Source organism: Typopeltis vanoorti, chromosome 21, assembly GCF_054136105.1.
Source record: "Typopeltis vanoorti isolate ZY-2024b chromosome 21, IOZ_Tvanoo_1.0, whole genome shotgun sequence".
Taxonomy (NCBI): Eukaryota; Metazoa; Arthropoda; class Arachnida; order Uropygi; family Thelyphonidae; genus Typopeltis; species Typopeltis vanoorti.
In genome coordinates, this window is record NC_143569.1 from 55,035,061 (window position 1) to 55,053,444 (window position 18,384).

At 35.4% G+C, this 18,384-nt stretch overlaps 1 protein-coding gene across 2 annotated transcripts in view; it reads right to left on the reverse strand.

Moving 5' to 3' along the window:
- Positions 1-4,606: 4,606 nt before the first annotated feature.
- not (ubiquitin carboxyl-terminal hydrolase nonstop) overlaps positions 4,607-18,384 on the reverse strand; it is a 231,675-nt gene continuing 217,897 nt past the window's right edge. For both annotated transcript variants that reach the window (XM_090411716.1, XM_090411717.1), the window contains one exon: positions 4,607-5,513. In XM_090411716.1, the coding sequence (XP_090267842.1) occupies positions 5,471-5,513 (43 nt within the window). In that variant the 3' untranslated portion in view covers positions 4,607-5,470. The remainder of the gene's footprint in view (positions 5,514-18,384) is intronic.

Consider the following 18,384-nt stretch of genomic DNA (forward strand, 5'->3'; position numbering starts at 1 on the left):
CCTTACATACTCAGCAGTACAGTAATGCAATTACTTTTAAATCCCCACAAAATATTCCAGTGGTAGTCCTTTTACCTTATTGCTTCTATTAATCTGGACATACAGAGGTCTCCTTCATAATAATGCACAAAAGAAATATAAGGCCTCTCATTATGCTACACTGTGAAACAAAACAGGTTATGGAAGGGTCCACCAATACACAAAATTTCAAGCCGAAACTTAACTCATTTCAGTTATTTTATATCAAAGCAGTAACAAATTTCATTTATTGGTTAAAGCATAGAAAATCCAACTACATTAGTAGACTAATGTACCTTGATTTTCTAAAATGTGATAATTATTACATGATATTTTGGTGTTCTCCAAAACAAACACTGGCATCCCCCAAACATCATATACCTGTATTTTCCTGGAATACAGTGAGTCTAATTAACTTTGCACTCTAATTAACTTCTTTCTTTTAGCACTTATAAATGAATTGCTTACAAAAGCAGTTGGTAGTTGTATTACAGCCTATAACTTAAATGGTACATAACAAATTAAAGAGTTTCAAAGTCAAGTGAGAATGTGAACAGACTGTGCTGTAGTATTCAGATGTGTTCAAGCTGTTACAACATCTACAAAGAGAAACTTAATTTTAGTATTATTACTGAATAATTTATGAAAAAAATTCCAAATATATGCATTTGTAAAAACAAATTCTTATGAGATGGAATTTTTTGGATTGCAGAATTGTATTGAGCTCCTGAATACACTGCAAAATACACTGGAATTAGCTAATTACACACACAAAGTTTTGATTTGCTGATCAGTCTAACCAAACCAACTTCCTTATTCATTTTTATAAATGCCTCAAGTAAAAGCAAACATTCCGGAAATTCAGTTGGCTAGTCATAAATGCCAATTCACAGACTGAAATATGCAATTTATACTTCTAAATGATGCAGTTAAATGACTTGAAGAGCAAAAATGGTTGAATGGCAAAACTTCATGTGCTGCACTCACCTATTTTATTAACTTAGGGAATGTGTGCAGATAATGTATATTATTTTTATTTACATTAAACTAAATAAGAATTAAAAATAACGACCTATCTTGTTGCCAATTATAATTGTTAGAAAATCATAGTTAACAGTTCTAATAATTCACAGTCTGATTTAGTCACTCAGTGCAAGAGGTTAACATAAGCTTGTTAAATATAACTGATTAGTGGTGCTAATTATAGGCCAATATTCCTAAAGATGAATTTGTTTAATTTTATATATATTTAATGGAGTGTATCTTGTTTAATGTTCAAACAGTCTAATAAAATGCAAATAATTGCACTTGCATAAATTTTAGGCCAAAATAGTGATACAATATTAATGCCAAATTCATCCAAAAAATACATTTAATTTCCTAAATCAAAGAAAATACTCAAATGCAATATTATTATTCAGGCCTCCATGCAGTCAAAAGACTCATTGCAGGAGGTCCTTTGTAGGAAACACAAAGTCTATCAAGACTCATCATGGGAGGTCTCTCCAATGAAACACAAAGTCAATCATACCACTTCTTAAACTCGTTGACTGTTCTTGCTCTCACCACTCTATCAGGCACTGCATTCCATGGTTTCAACCACCCTCCATGCAAAGAAACCACTCCTCACCCTCTTGTTCACAGTTTCCTTTCACAACTTCCAGGGATGGCCCCTTGTCATCACTCTTTCCTAATGTTCAACCAAGCATAAGAACTCCCCAGTGTCAACCCTGTAACCACCTCTCAACAGTTTAAAAGTCTCAATCATATCACCTCTCCTCCTTCTATCCACTAAACTGCATTCACACTCCCTCAGCTAATTCTCATAATTAACATTGTTCAGTCCCGAAACCATCTTTGTTATCTGCCTCTGCACCCTTTCCACAGTTAATTTATCCCCTTCAAATCCTGGGGACCAAATCTGAGAATAATAGTCTAAGTGTGGTCTGATCAGGGTCTTATACAACGGAATGATAAATTTTAACTCTGCAGGTCAGCGTCCTCATTATTGCAGCAATCCATATAAAAATTAAATATCAGGAAGATGTATTGAAATGGAGGGAAGCATACTGTAAAAGAAATCAGATATGATAAAGGTGGCATGAAAATGAAAGATAAAGTAATGATATTCTAAATGTTTAGAGAAATAACTTGAAAAGATTTCTAAATGAAACAAGTGACAACATGACTGAAAAAAAAAACATTCAAGAGGAATGCAATCAGGATTACATATTAATACTTGAGATAGAAAAAGCCACGAAAAACCTGAAATGTGAAAAAACAGCTAATGATATTCTACCAGAAATACTCAAATGTGGACATAAGTTTTACTAAAATAAAGAGCCAAAAGGCTATATAAGTTTTACTGTATTGCATAAGTCAGAAACCTGGTCAGAAGGTTGAATTCCATACAACTAGAGCAGAGTGCTCATAGTACCTATCTATAAATAAGGAAATAAAATTGAATGCAAGAATTACAGAGGAAATTCTCTACCTAGAATACTTAATAGTAGTCTAGGAAAAGTATAAAGAGAAACTTGGAAAAGCTGGGTTCAGGTTTAGTGGTCATGATCAAATTTTCACTTTAAGATAAATAGTTGAGAAATCATGGGAATATAATTGAGTTTTGTAGATCTGGAAAAGGCTTATGATCAAGTGCTTAGAGAAAAGCTGTTCAAACAGTACCAATTATGTGGGTAAATAGAACATTGTACAGAGTAATACATAGTCTCAGTATGTTATTTTCAACCACAAAATTAATTAAATAAGATAACAAATTGGGTTTTAGTGGTCGGAATTTGATACAACTGGTAACCGACTAGTTTCGCCACGTTAACTAGTGGTGTCTTCTGGGTTTGATGAACATGCAAATATAAACTTAAAACAAGCTTTGATTATGAATCAATGCATAACGGGAAAAAATTATACCGAATGCATAGGAACCATTAACGTTAACCATTCTAGTTAACGTGGCGAAACTAGTCGGTTACTAGTTGTATCAAATTGCAACCAATAAAACCCAATTTCAGTTATCTTATTTAATACATAGTTTATATTTAAGTTGAGATCAACAGTTAGATTTGTGAAGAAGATAAAGGTACAAGCAAGAATACAACTCCCACTTATCACATTATATTAAAGAAAACGACATTAAACCTGATATCAAAATTCTAGATATTCAACTCAGATTTTTATGTAGATGATTTTAAAATTATTCATTTTAATTATCCTACCTTAGAATTAAAAAGACAAAGACTGAAAATAGGCAGAATAAATTGAAAACAGCTGCATACTGAAAAAGAAATCTATTAAACAAGTAAAAACATTTCAGCTATTTATGCACAATTTTTAGTGAAGATGGCAAATTAAATATGGAAATAAACAACAGAATAAGCAAGGCTGGTATGGTGGAAAGTCAAATGAATACATTTATTTGTAATGTAATAAGAGAGAAATTAGTCAAAACACTGAACTAGCTGTATATGTGACAGTATTCAAACCAATTTTAACTTATGGAGTTGGTTTAGAAATAAAACAGTTGATAAGAGACTAGAAATGACAGATATGAAAGTTTTGAGAAAAAAATTAGGGATGTGAACACATGGCATCGATAGCAAAATCATATTAAAAATGAAGATATCATGAAGAAACTTAGTATTCAGAAATGCTAACAATGTCAAGATATAACATGAGCAAAGCACTAATCTCAAGTGTTATGGTTACTAAAACAGAATGGAAGAGGAAAGGTTTGCAAAAAAAAAGTGTTTTATACCAGGATGGCAGAAAAAATAAAAGCTATATGAACTGTGGCAGTTCACGTAGAAGACTGAAATAATAATTAACAATATTGGAGTCCTGATGGTTAAGATTAATTTGGAAGAAAACTTAACAGGAAGTTAGTAAACTTTTCATGCACAGATGACTGTCACTACAGCAACTTCTAGGGACTGCAGGAATAATCTGTAGTAATGGATAGTCTGTTATAGTGAATTTCTTTTATAACAGCACCGTACCTAAGCGTCTTTGCTTAGAACTTTTCACTAGTTTGTTATTTATCGTGATGAGTGTTACAGTGAGAGTTGATTGTAGTACTATCATAGTATGCTGTACACTTTTTGATGGTATATATCTGGAATTTGAAAAATGCTCATCATTATCAATGTTTCATGGTTTTAATGAAATATGACTATGAAAATAACATACTGATTGACAACTAGCTCACACTCAAATATTTAGTTATTTTGAGCATTGGAAAAGTGCAAAAATGTTTTACATAAACATATTATTAAACATTTAATTTTTCATAATGTTAAAAATGATCTGTATTTGTTATCTGTATGCGTAACCATTTGGCCATTTCTCTTTTGATGGTAGAGTAGATTTTCTACCCTCAACATAATGAAATAAACTACACTTCCAGTAGTTTTGCATATTAAAATTCAGCATGATTTTTTTTAAATGTACATAGGTAATTTTAAATTTTAAAAATAATCCTATATGATCATATTACTGCAGATGAATTAGAATGTGCAATTTACATGACAACACTTGTTAGTGTTATTTATTCATATAACGTTTTCTTGCTGTACAGACCTTATCACATTAACAAAGAAGTACTATTACAAAAAGTAATGCATTATTACAGTTTACAATTTAGAAGTTAAGCCTGCATTCAAGAGACAGTGCTACATAGTCATAAGCAGCAACTTTGTACAGAATGATTTGACCTTCCCTTCATACTTGGAATTTGTTACGTTCCCTACATTAAGTGAATTGTGTTCATTTCAGTTTGTTGCTTGTACAAGCCATAAAAAATTTCAGATTACTGATCATTTTTAGTAATTACACTTACTAGAAAATCTAACTATAATATGCATGAAGTTCACTGTTCAAACTGTGACAGATTACAATAAATAATTACATACATTACTAACCTGAATTATTAAAGGCTATGTACACATTTGTTAGACAAGCATAAGAACATTTCCAGACATATGGACATTCTGGTTATCAATATTTAATGTTCACTGTTTTCGAAGAATACAACTAGGTTTTAACAAAGTGATAATTACATATACACAAGGAACACATGGATTCAGGCTCTTGGCATAACACTGATAGATGATACCCTGGTAGCATTTAAGGTTGTTTAGAGTTAAATGCCTTATTAACATAAGGCCAATATTTAAGAAAGTACTGCAAACTTCACTGATTTCACTTGGTATGTGAAGATTTATGCTCTGACACCATAATACTGTATTGGAAATAAAATAATACCTTAAGTCAGTGGTATACTTTTATTATTTCAGGGAACATGCGACCCTGGACAACAGTTGAGCAAACAGCCGTGTCAGAACTAATACACAGTGACCTCACTTAGCCTGAGTGGAGATCATTACATCAGAATACACAAACATGGAGGAATTAGTTGACAACTAGGGTCCAGCCTCTGTCATTCATATTCTAGGATCTGTTTATGATAAAACAGCAAGTAGCTGAAAGATAATGTAACAATTACTATTACTTCATCTACAAGACTAATAATCCCACAATGCTTAATAATAATAAATAAAAAAGGAGTTAAAAAATGCATACACTATATATACAGTGATCTCTCAATTATCTGATGGAATCAGGAAATAAATTTGCTAATCAGTTAACTAAATGTACAGTTACATATACGTGCTATTGTATCAGAAGTCAGCTGACATTCATAACTAAAGGTTTAATGATTTAAGAATCAAGTAATAGAGAGATCACCATGTTTCGCACATCTTAATTACAGCACTCCCTCGATTATTGTGCCTAATGTGTTCTTTAAAACAGGCGCATTAATCGGAAACGCACTAATAGAATATAATAACCTATGGAAAAAAGTATACTTCATTCCTCAAATTTCTCTTTTGATCCTCAATTTTTTTTTACAAAAGAATTAGGTTATGTCTCAGAGCCAAGTTAAAGGAAAACCATGAAGCTGAAAACAATAAAACATATTCAGAATATAAATTATTATTCTGCTTCTTAACAAAGATTTGAGCTAATGTAGTTTGGCGGGCATTCTGTTTCTTTTTTTTCATACAACTGATAGTAGGGCCCTATTGCCTCTTCTGCAAATTTTACTGCTTCTCTCTTTATCAGGGTCAGCCTATAAGCATTGCTGCTTAAAAACTTTGATTGTGCAAATTTTCAAATTGCTCCTCGGAAATTGCTTTGGACTAGTCAGTGATTAAATTTTCTTCATATTCTTCAGGATCTTCCCACTGTGTATCTAAATTTAGCAGGTGTCGGAATCACTCAACTTCTCAGAATGAGATTTAATTAGCTTAGATTCATTTGAAAAGCCTCTAAAATCATTTGCACAATGTCGAAGAATGTGATTCTAAATGGCTCGCATATTGCAAGCAGTAATTGAATTCGACTTTGCGACTTTATAACCAGGCTGAGATTTCTCTGATCTGGCCAGAAAAGTCTTGAAAGGTATTCAGTTCCAAAAAAAAAAAAAAAAAAAAAAGGCTGGTTTCATCGACATTAAATATTTGTTGGTCATAATAGCCCCCTTCTTACACAATTTTCTTCAAAATCTCTGGATAATTTGTGGCCACCTCTTTATCTGCACTTGCAGCTTCGCCTTTGATTAGAACATTATGCAGGCTATTTCTCAAACCACCCATCACTACCGTGGAATTCTACTTTTCCATCAATGAGAGCCCTTTCTTTCAAGGTTACAAAGAGATAGTTAGCCATAAAGAATGTATAGATAGAAAATTTTAAAAATCTGTAACATTCATTTTTAAGATGTATGTAGGCACACTAATCTAATTTGGGTATCGAAAAAAATGACGCACTAATCGAAAATGCACTAATCAGGGGCGCATTAATCGAGGGATTGCTGTATTCACTTTATTTCCTTCAAAAAAATTAAATTAACTGTAGACTGAAATTGATATTTTACTATAATTATCATAAACTGATGAATAACCAATCTTGATTATTTGAAACATAAAAACAACCAGCAAGTAATTAAAAACTAAATAAATTAAAGGAAATAAAATCATGTAAATAAGTAGGTTGTAAAACCAATGACCAAAATTAATGATTTTAGTCATTAAAACATTACAATTTTATTTTCTTCTTGCATGTTGTGAGAGAATCACAAATTAAGTATGGGACTAGACTAGCCTGGTTGGCATATCTGCTCTCCAACCAACAGGCTGCAGGTTTACAAGTCAGATTCCCATTTTAGTAAGCATGGATAATTGCCTTCAGGTGGGGAATCAATTTCATCACCAAGCGTAAGACCACACTTTGCTCACCAGAGGAAAAAGTTCCATGTTTAGTCTTTAGAGTAGGGATTATGGATAATTTTAAAAAATAATACAAAAATAAAATATATGAAATTAATAAAAATAGAAAAAAACCCTTTGTCTACTCATGATACTAATATACTATAGGTTTACAATCTTTCATGGGTAGGAACCATATAAAAAAACACCTTTGGTCTTGTGGTCCACTTATTTGTCCAACCCACAGTCTATTGAGATCCTCTTGGAAGGCCAAGAGGTTCTAGTTCTATCTTCTCATAGTTCTTTCCAATTTTGCATCATCAAACAGCTGCATATCTCCAGTTAAGCTGGTCCCAATGTCATTAACATACAAGTTAAACAACAATAGTCCCAAAACAGAATCCTGTAGCGCACTTCACTAGTGGCCTTCCTCTGTATGGACTCCTCCATATGCAACCTGATGATTGCTATCTGACAGCTAATCAGCTATTAAACTCACTAAGCTATTATAATTTCATCAGTTTCAATTTAGCTAAAAGCTTGTCGTGTGGCAGTCTATCAAAGGCCTTTGAAAATACCAAATACACCATTGCATCTCCTTTATCCAGCAAATTTGTCACCTTGTTGTAATACATAAGCAGATTGCTAAAACATGACCTTCCCCCTAACAAACCCATGCTAACCATACTGCTATTATCAACTCATTTCTGAATCTTAGTCTTTACCAATTTTCTCAAACACCTTAACAACTACAGATATCTTGTCTTCCTTTGTCCCTTATCTCACAATTTTGGTATTTTACACTTACAGTTCCACTATCTGGTTTTTATTTCTTTAACTAGTTATGTGCTCCCTTCTTCCCATCAACAATTTACGCAGCTTCACACGTCTGCTTTCACTCAAATGCAGACCATCTGCAGCAAATAGCTCTCTCCTACCTTCAAATTTATCCTACATATCAAACTCAAGTCGTATCTTCCTGCACATTCTAGAATGATCACTGCTCTTCTTTTCAGCTCTTCACTATCATACCTTAATAACATACAATTCTACCTACCACTCACTCTTTTACTTCACTGTTTCTAGCAACACTTGCAAATCACATGCTTTCTCATTCACACTTCCTGAGAAGTCATTTGTTCCAACCAGCAGTCAATTCCTCTGCATTTCCTCTCCTCTCCACAGCCTCAGTCACTCTTCCTAGTGCACTACATTCACTTCTCGGACTTTTGCCACATTCTTTTGGCTTTTGTCATTCTCGCTACCATTGATTGTTTCATTCATTTTCTCAAAACTAACAAGTCTTTTACAGTCTCTCTTTGCTATCAAGATGAGCACTCATTCTTGATAGCACTCCATCTGCCTTAAAAATTCATAATTTATCAACATAACCTAATGAATACATATAGCGCATCTTATGAAATGACTAAAATCAAAATTTAATTCTTGTAAAAACAAACTCAAACAAATAAGCCCACCCACTACAAAACACTGTGACCACACAACCTCTATTTCAACTCTTACATGTAAACACACAATTATCCACAATTAATTAGTCAAACTTATCTAAACCAGGAGCCATTTTTTCATGTTTTTAATCACATAATTCATGAACAAAAATCTGCACAGGAACAACTCCAATATGAGTGAATTTTTAGTTTCTCTTGAACAGACAAACAAAAAACCAAAAAATTATCCATTAATCAGAGTTTAATTTAAATTTTTAAGCTGGCTTCAAATACATATCTGACAAGCAGCAATTCAAATACAGTATATCAGAAAGCCAATGTTAATGGTCTAATAAATAACAAAACTTTCTGTTACCAAATAAAAACTGAAATATAAACTTAATAAAAAGTATCCTTTCTTTTAATAAATTTAGTTTAATCCTTCATTCAAGTGTAAGCAAACAACGTTTGCACCTGAAAATATCTTCAGGACTGGGGTAAGGTAGTGCAACACCAGGCAACTCCGAGCAAAGGTGGACCGAGCTCTCATTACTCCTTGTCTCAGTATCTCCCATAATGCAAAGCACATCTCCTTGTGAACATGTATACTGCTATGCATTAAGGGAAGGGCCACTACCCTTATTGAGGTCTCATCAGTGGGAGGCAGACCCAAATCCAGTTCTCTAAATCCAGAGTAATTCAATAATAAGGTGGTACACCTGTTGGCAACTCCTATAAGTAACTATGACCTCTCCTATTGCTTCTGCCTTAGTATCTCCATGGTTGGGTCTGCCTCCCACTGACGAGATCTCAATAAAGGTTGAAACCGGTCTGGGTAGCGGCCCTTCCTTTAATGCATAGCAGTATACATGTCCGCAAGGAAATGTGCTTTGCATTATGGGAGATACTGAGACAAGGAGCGATGAAAGCTCGGTCCACCTTTGCTTGGAGTTGCACTACCTTACCCCAGTTCTGAAGATATTTTTAGGTGCAAACTTTGTTTGCTTACACTTGGATAAAGGATTAAACTAAATTTATTATAGTCTAACCAAGTGAAAAATAAACTTCCAATATCCTTTCTTTTAATGTTACATGGTTCAGCACGCAGAAATTATCTCCATAATTTATCAAAATTGATTAATAAAAGTATATGATGTATATTTACAATAGTTTATGGAAGAATTTTATTATGTATCTCATATATTAAAGCAAAATACCTAGATATAAATAACTCTGAAATTAAGAAAACTTGGGGAACATGGGATATATTTCATCTCACTTATACTGCTTAAAAGACAGTTTCCTAAAATCAACTTCACTAAAATCCTAAAACAAATCCAAATGTGTTGATGAGCAAAGAGTTAAAGCAATGATACAAATTAATGCTAATAAAGGAAATGAAGATATAAAAAGGTGTCACCAGGCAAACTCAATCTTGCTGAATTATATGATGAACTTTATGATATTTTTCTAGAAACAAATGCAAGGAATAAAGAATTAGCTAGACAGGAGAAGAATGCTGTTTGGGCAATGGTCAAGGAATATTTAACTTTTACAGAAGCAATGTCCAAATATATTTCACAGGTACCCCTCTATATAGAAGGAAAAACTAACATTTTTCAGTCTGAGATATTTTACGTGCACTAGCTGAATACATTTTTTTTTCAGGGGGGGGGTGTTCCTGTTCTTCTTGTAGATAAACTTATAAAACTTGTAGAAAAAATCCAGAAAATATTAAAAACTAGTTAACCCCCCCCCCCATTCATAACAGAGATTACAATAAATCTATCACCATTCCTTATATCCAGAGCATGTCTGAAAAGCTAATAAAAATCCTAAAAAATATGGCCTGACTACCTGTTACAAACCATAAAAGAAACTGGCATCCCTTATCTGCTCCACCAAAGACCAGCCATTTCCCCTAGACCTACCTGGAGTATACCAGGTCCCTTGCAGTTGTAAACTGTCCTACCAAGCCAAACAAGCAAGACAGCTAATATCAGGATATCCAAATACAAAGACTACATTCGGGTTTCACCAATACAGCCACTCGGGACTTGCTGACCATGCACTAGATACCTACCACAGAATACGCTGGAAGAAAGTCATTTTACTACACCTCAGCAAATATAAATATGAAAGATTATTTTTGGATTCAGCTTCAGTCTAAAAAACTTCCCAAACCTCAACAAATTTGGATGCATGAGACTGCCCCAAATTTGGGAAGCGTGCGTCCTAAGAACATCAGCCCAACAGCCAAGACAACCCAATTTAGTCCACTAGGGGACACCTTTAGGACTCTAGGACCAATGGCAGTTGCCTTCTTCAGCCTCATTTGCTCGTTGTTAGTGCCTGCGTGCACATCATAGTTTTATGTTCCCAGAAGATGGCATTGTAACATTGCCGAAATATTGGAAGGTATTGATTAAAATTTTTTAATTAATATTTTGGTATATGTTGTCATTTCCTGAAAAATTTAGTCATGTATAACCAACGTATAAGTTTATCTACAAGAAGAACAGGAAATCTGCTCACAAAAATCACCCATCTCTGGACAAATGCCATGGAGAAGTTTGGCAAATCTCAAGTGGTTGCACTTGATATCTCCAAAGCTTTTGACTGGGTCTGGCCTACTAAGCAAACTATCATCATTTGGTCTGTCTCAGGACTTATGTACTTGGATTGCCAGCTTTCTCTCTCTGGATGCATATTATGTATGATGGTGGATGGTTCCTTATCCTCTCACCATTCAGCTAATGCCAGGGATTCCACAAGGTTCTGTCCTCTCACCAACCCTCTTCCTGCTATATATCAATGACCTACTTCAGTTGACCTTCAACCCAGTATACAGTTTTGCAGACAGCATATTGCACTCCTCCCTTTCATTTGATAAACCTTATTCTACACAACTCACCTCAACCTACAGAATATCAACCACCACTGCCCTCAATTCTGATCTCCAAGCCATCCTCCAATGGGGTTCAGATAACCTCGTCAATGCTAATAAAAAAAGTAATACTGGGAGAAAAAAAACATTTTCTCCCAGTATTACTTTTGACAACACCCAAATTTTCAGACAAGATGAGATTTCTCCTCTTGGAATTAACCTGACATCAAGCCTTTCCTGGCATAAACATATCACAACCATTGCATCCTCAGCTTCTAAAAAACTAGGATTTCTCTTTTGCTCAAGATGTTACTTCACCTCTTAACGGCTGTTAACCTTATATGAATCACAAATCCACCCAGCTATTGAATATTGCTCTCACATTTAAAGTGGGTTCCCCAAAAGCTCCCCTCAAAGTGCTTGATTCAATAGAGGAGAGCAATTAGACTTATTAATGACCCATCTCTTACCAACTCACTCCTCCCACTTTTGCACAGATGTTTGGTTTCTGCAATATGTGTATTCTATAAATATTTCCATGGAAAATGTTCATCTGAAATAGCATCAATAATTCCTCCACTTAGTACTAAGCTTGTTGGAACATGTGCAGCTGCTGCTGCTCAACATCCCTTCACAATGTACTTCGAAACCCACAGAACAAGTTTCTTTTCCAGCTCCTTCATCCTTGCTACTGCTATATCATGAAACAGTCTTCCCCCTAATGTGTTACTAAAGGAATACAATATACCGTCTTTTAAATCAAATGTAAACAAGTTCCTACTTTCCCAACCCACTATACAGTACTAAAGGCTGATCAACCAACCTCTCGTGTATGGACTCAACATAAAATCTTACTGCCCTCAAATAAACTATGTAAAGAAAATGGATATCATTCTTAGACACCACTCCACCTAAAGACCTTTAGATTATGATTTCACTAAATTGCAAATCAAGAAATTAAAAAACCTACTCAAAAAAGTTTCTTTCTAGCCTCCTGACATCGCAAAAAAAAACTTAAATCCTGCAGTTTCCATCCCCCTGGCTATAAATTATCCAAATAGTTAGTGAAATCTTTTGCTCCCCTTTACTGGTCACATATCACATCATACATAAAACTCTTCTCATTTTAAATTTCTATTGAAAATCTAATTGTTAATGATATCCTAGTGAGCTTCAACATCACCTCATTGTTCACTAACATTCCCTTATATAACACCTTATTGCTTTAAAAAAAAAAAAAAATGTTTTTCCTCTTGATATCATAGGCCTCTTTTCCTTTGCTCTCCATTCCAGTTATTTCTCTTGGAAGAACAAAATCTATAAACAGATAGAGGGTAGAGAAGGGGGAGACCCCCATGTCTCCCCCCCTTGGCAATTTATTAATGGAAAAATTTGTAAAACAAGCTCATGACTCAGCACCTCTCAAACCTATCTGTAGATGATGTATTTTCTATTTGGTCTCATGGTCCAGACACATTAAACACTTTTCTGTCACTTCAATAAGTCTTCACCCTAGAATCCAATTTACAATGGAAAAGGAAACTAATAATAGTCTGGCCTTTCTAAACACCCACCTAACTAATGGTTAACCTGTCCTTTTCAATATACAGGAAACCCACTCACACAGACAGATACATTCACAACCTTTGACAAATACTAAAAAACTGCCTTGACATTATGTATTGTCTTGACATATGTATCTGCCTGTGTGAGTGGGTTTCCTGTATATTTCCAAGGCAGTTGACATCTGCCTTGGCATATTGGGTATGGAGAGCAATATGGGGAGTTGTGTATGTGGAACAATATCCTAGAAGAAAAGGAAAGTCAATAGCGGTGTGCCTCAGGGATCTGTTTTAGGGCCAATGCTGTTTAACCTGTATGATAATGGGGAAGATCTGAATGAGGACATACAGCTGTTTGCAGATGATGCAAAGTTGGGACAAACTACGAGGGTAATCTGAAAAGTTCTCGGCCTCAACCATAGATAGCAACACTATCACCAAGAGTTTTTTTTTTCCCTAAGTTGGTACATCTGCCATAAACAACCATGTGAAATTGCAAGTCATTCTATCAAGTAGTTTGTTTTATACAGCTGTCTAAAGCAAAAGTGTTGTCTGTAACCCTTGAAATGGATAAAATTGAGTATCGTGTGTTTATAAAATTCTTTGTAAAAGAAGGTTTAAAGGCAAAAGAAATTCATTCGAAGTTCATAAAAGTTTATGGGCACTCTTCTCCTTCATTTCTGACAATTAAGAAATGGGCTGCAGAGTATAAACATGGCCATACAAGCCTTGAAGATGATCCATGTGAAGGATGCCCAAAAAGTGTAACACCGCCAGAAATCATTGATCAAGTGCACAATATGGTATTCGATGGCCGGCAAGTCAAAGTTCGTGAAATTGCTGAGACTATAGGCATTTCAAAAGAACATGTAGGATATATTTTGCATGAAGAATTGCAAATAAAAAAGCTTTGTGCAAGATGGGTGCCACATGCTCACAGCAGATCAAAAATGCACTTTCATGAAAATCTCTGAACAGTGCTTGGAGCATTTTAACTGATAAAATAAAACTGATTTTGTGCATCGATTTATTACTATGGATGACACCTGGATTCACCATTACACACCAGAATCCAAACAGCAGTCAAAACAGTGGACAGAAGCCAGTTCTTCAGAACTAAAGAATACAAAGTCGGTTTCATCAGCAGGAAAGGTCATGGCATCGGTGGTTTGGGATGCTAAAGGCATTTTGTTTATTAATTATCCTGAAAAGGGTAAAATAATAACTAGGGAATATTATTTCGATCTTTAACCAGACTAGACGAAAGAAAAAATTTGTGAGAAAAGATCCAGTTTGAGAAGAAAAAAAATCATCTTTCATCAGGACAATGCACTTGCCCATAAAGGTGTTTTGGCAATGAGAAAATTAAGGGATCTGCACTATGAATTGTTGGAACATCCACCCTATTCCCCAGATTTGGCTCCCTCTGACTTCTGTCTCTTCCCAAAACTAAAACTCTTCCTCGCTGGTCAGCATTTTTCTTCGAATCAAGAGATAATTGCAGCTGTAGAGGGGTATTTTGCAGATCTTACTGAGAACCACTACAAGGATAGTATAATGGTGCTGAAGCATCACTGGAATAAATATATTAGGCTAAGGGAGATTATGTTGAAAAATAAAAATTAATTTGGAAATTATAAATTCATTTTTTCATTGTTAGGCTGAGAACTTTTCAGACCACCCTCGTATGAGGAGTAGAGCAGATGTTGTGGCCTTACAAGAAGAATAGACTGAGTGAATTGGCATGTGAGTGGGGATGCTAGTTGAATGTTGAAAATGTAAGGTTTTAAAATCTGTAAAGCAAAGATAGGATGTAGAATTTACTCTTGATGGGGATATATTTTTGGAAGTGGAGGAAATAAGAGATCTTGGGGTGATGATGGATAAGGATCTGAAATTCAAAGGACATAGTGCCAAAATTGTGAGGACAACACACCAAATTCTGGAAATGATGTGGAGGACACTGACTTGTAGAAGTAAGGAGATTCTGGTCCCACTGTATAAGGCTCTAATGAGGCAACATATGGGCTACTGTGCACAGATTTGGTCACCTGGTTTTCAAAAGGATGAAGAGAGTCCAGAGGCGATTGACCAAAATAGTTTCTGATCTCTGGAATGTTGAATATGAAGAAAGGTTGAGACAATGAAATTTGTAGAATTTAGTAGATAGGAGGAAGAAGGATGATATGATAGAGACCTTCCTATAACAACCCCTTACTAACTTGTATGTTAGTACAAGTTAGTAAGGAATTGTTATAGGATTAACGTTGAAGAGGTCTCTCATAAAATGGGAAATTAAGGAAAAACAAAAGGCCATCCCTGGAAGCTGTATAAGGAGGGTGTGAGCAAGGGAGTGAGAAGCAGGTTTTTTTGCATGGAGAGTTGTGAATGATTGGAATGCACTGCTTGAGAGCATAATGTCTGCAGAGAATCTGAATGTGTTTAAGGCACAGTATGATGAGCTGGCTATGACAAAAGGGAACTCCTAGATGAGCCTGTGGTTCAATGGGGATCTTAGGATGATGATAATAATAATAATCTCTCATCTTCCTTATACCCTCTTTTTTTTTTTTTTACCTTGCGGTGTCGAGGGTCCATTGATCATCGGACCTCACTCCGTTTACAGGATAAGGTGGTCAGCCTTATGCCCCGGTGTATCCTATGGCCTGTAGTGTTGAGTTCTCAAGGCCAGTTTGCCTGCTTTGCGGGATGAAAAACCCCAGAATAAACTGAGGAAAAAACCCTGCTGTCCACACCCAAGACTGGCTAACTTGGCTATGGCTGAGGAAGATCCTTCAGCTCCTCACGTCACTGACAGGAATCGAACCTAGGACACTCCTTCCCCAGGCTTATGGTTGTGAAGCGCATAGCCACTAGGCTAACCGCGGGGACTAATAATAATAATGACAATGAAAAATATATCTGCAGTCATTGACTATAGTCAATCTGACCTTGCAGATCATGCATGCTTTGGATACAACTCACAGAATCAAGTGGAAAAAGACCACCATGTTCCATCACAGTACATTTAGAAGAGAATATTTTTAGAATCTGCTGCTGCTCTTAAAAACCAGCCTAATTTGAATAAATATGGTTGCATAAAACTTTTCAAATATGGGAAACAATAATACTTCATGTGTTCTGACTTTTGTCTATTTTTGTAGAAGATGAAATACCAGAGTTTCATCAAGGATCAGTATGGTTTTGTTAAAGGTTTCATTTTAGCAATTTACTTATACATTACACAGGATAATGCGTGTATTACAAAAGGAGATGCAGATAACAGTAGTATATCTACTGTTAGATGTTTTATTGATTTACTATTGAAAATAGATTTATTATACAGATATTTTGTCTCACATATCGTAAGACATCATCAGAGTAGACAGAGAACAATAAGGAATTTAAATAAAAGAAACAACAGAGTACATGCATTACATTGGAATCTCTCTCTCTACACACACACATACAGTAGTGTGTTCATTAGTTACAAACTATTGGGCTGAAAATAAAATTTAATTTAATAATTTTGAGTTAAAAAAAAACAACAACTCGAGAATACAATTTATTTTATTATTATTATTATTACCCCAAGACCTCATGGAGTCAAAGACTCATCTGGGAGGTCCTTTTATCATACACACAGCTCATCATACCGTGCCTAGAACACATTCAAACTCCTTGCAGACACCAACTCTCAGGCAAGGCATTCCAATCATTCACAACTCTGCACAAAAAAAACCTGCCTCTCACTCCCCTACTCACACTCTCTTTATACAGTTTCCAGGGATGATCCCCCTCTGGTTCTCCCCCGATCTCCCATTTTCTGTAGAACTTCTCCAGCATTGATCCTATAACAACCCTTTACCAACTTGTAGGTGGTCTCTATCATATCTCCCCTCTTCCTCCTGTCCACCAGACTCTGCAAATTACATCTTCTCAATCTTTCCTCATACTAGACATTCCAGAGGTCAGAAACTACCTTAGTCAATCGCCTTTGGACCCTTTCCAACGTCTCTTCATCCTTCTGAAAACCAGGTGACCAAATCTGGGTACAATAGTCCATGTGTGGCCTAATCAAAGCCTTATACAACGAAACAAGAATCTCCCTACTTCTACACATCAATGTCCTCTGCATCATTCCCAGAAGCCTTTGTGTTGTCTTCACAATTTTGGCTATGTGTCCCCTAAATTTCAGATCCTTATCCACTATCACCCCCAGATCTCTTATTTCTTCCACCTCCAACAATATATCCTTGCCAAGCATAAATTCTGCATCCCATCTTTGTTTTCCAAATTTTAAAACCTTACATTTTGCAACATTGAACTCGCGTGCCCAATCACTCAATTTATTCAAGTCTTCTTGTGAGGCCACAACATCTTCACTGCTCTTCATGCTTTGTCCCAAATTTGCATCATCTGCAAACAACTGAATATCTCCATCCAAATCTTCACCTATATCGTTAATATACAAGTTAAAAAGTAATGGCCCCAAAACAGACCCCTGAGACACTCCACTAGTGACTTTCCTTTTCCTCAATACAGCTCCCCCATACACAACTTGTTGATACCTATCAGATAGCCAATCTCCAATCCAATGCACTAATCTAACCAACCCCATCTGCTCTAGTTTGACTATCAATTTATCATGAGGTACTCTATCAAAAGCCTTTGCGAAATCTAAGTACAGTAGACTCTCGACTATCCGGCCTCCTTACTATCTGGAGCCCGGATTTTATCACGGAGAATTATAATAATACAGTAATTCTCCATGATAAAATGAGGAATACGTACTGTAATTTACTTTGCCAAGGCGTTGCAAGTGGGTGTCTGCTACAATCCTCCTATGTGCCGTGTGCATAACACAAGTTGAGACATGCAAAGTGCGGATTTTCCCACTTTGTCAGTTGTGTATCAGATGTCCACAAATGCGGAATATGTTTGCCATTGTTCCTGGTTACGTTAGTAAATTGTTAGTAAAGAGATTCGAAACATATCACTTGTAAAGTCTTGGAAAATTCTTTTGGACCATGAAGGTGAACATTTCAACCTTGAACCCATGTGTGAAACCAAAGTGGAAGACGAAAAACGATAAACTTGTTTCGTTGCTCAAAAATGTACTGAGCTGTGACGATGTCAATGCAGAGGACATTACAGAATGGATGTCAAACGACGAAGTTGAAATA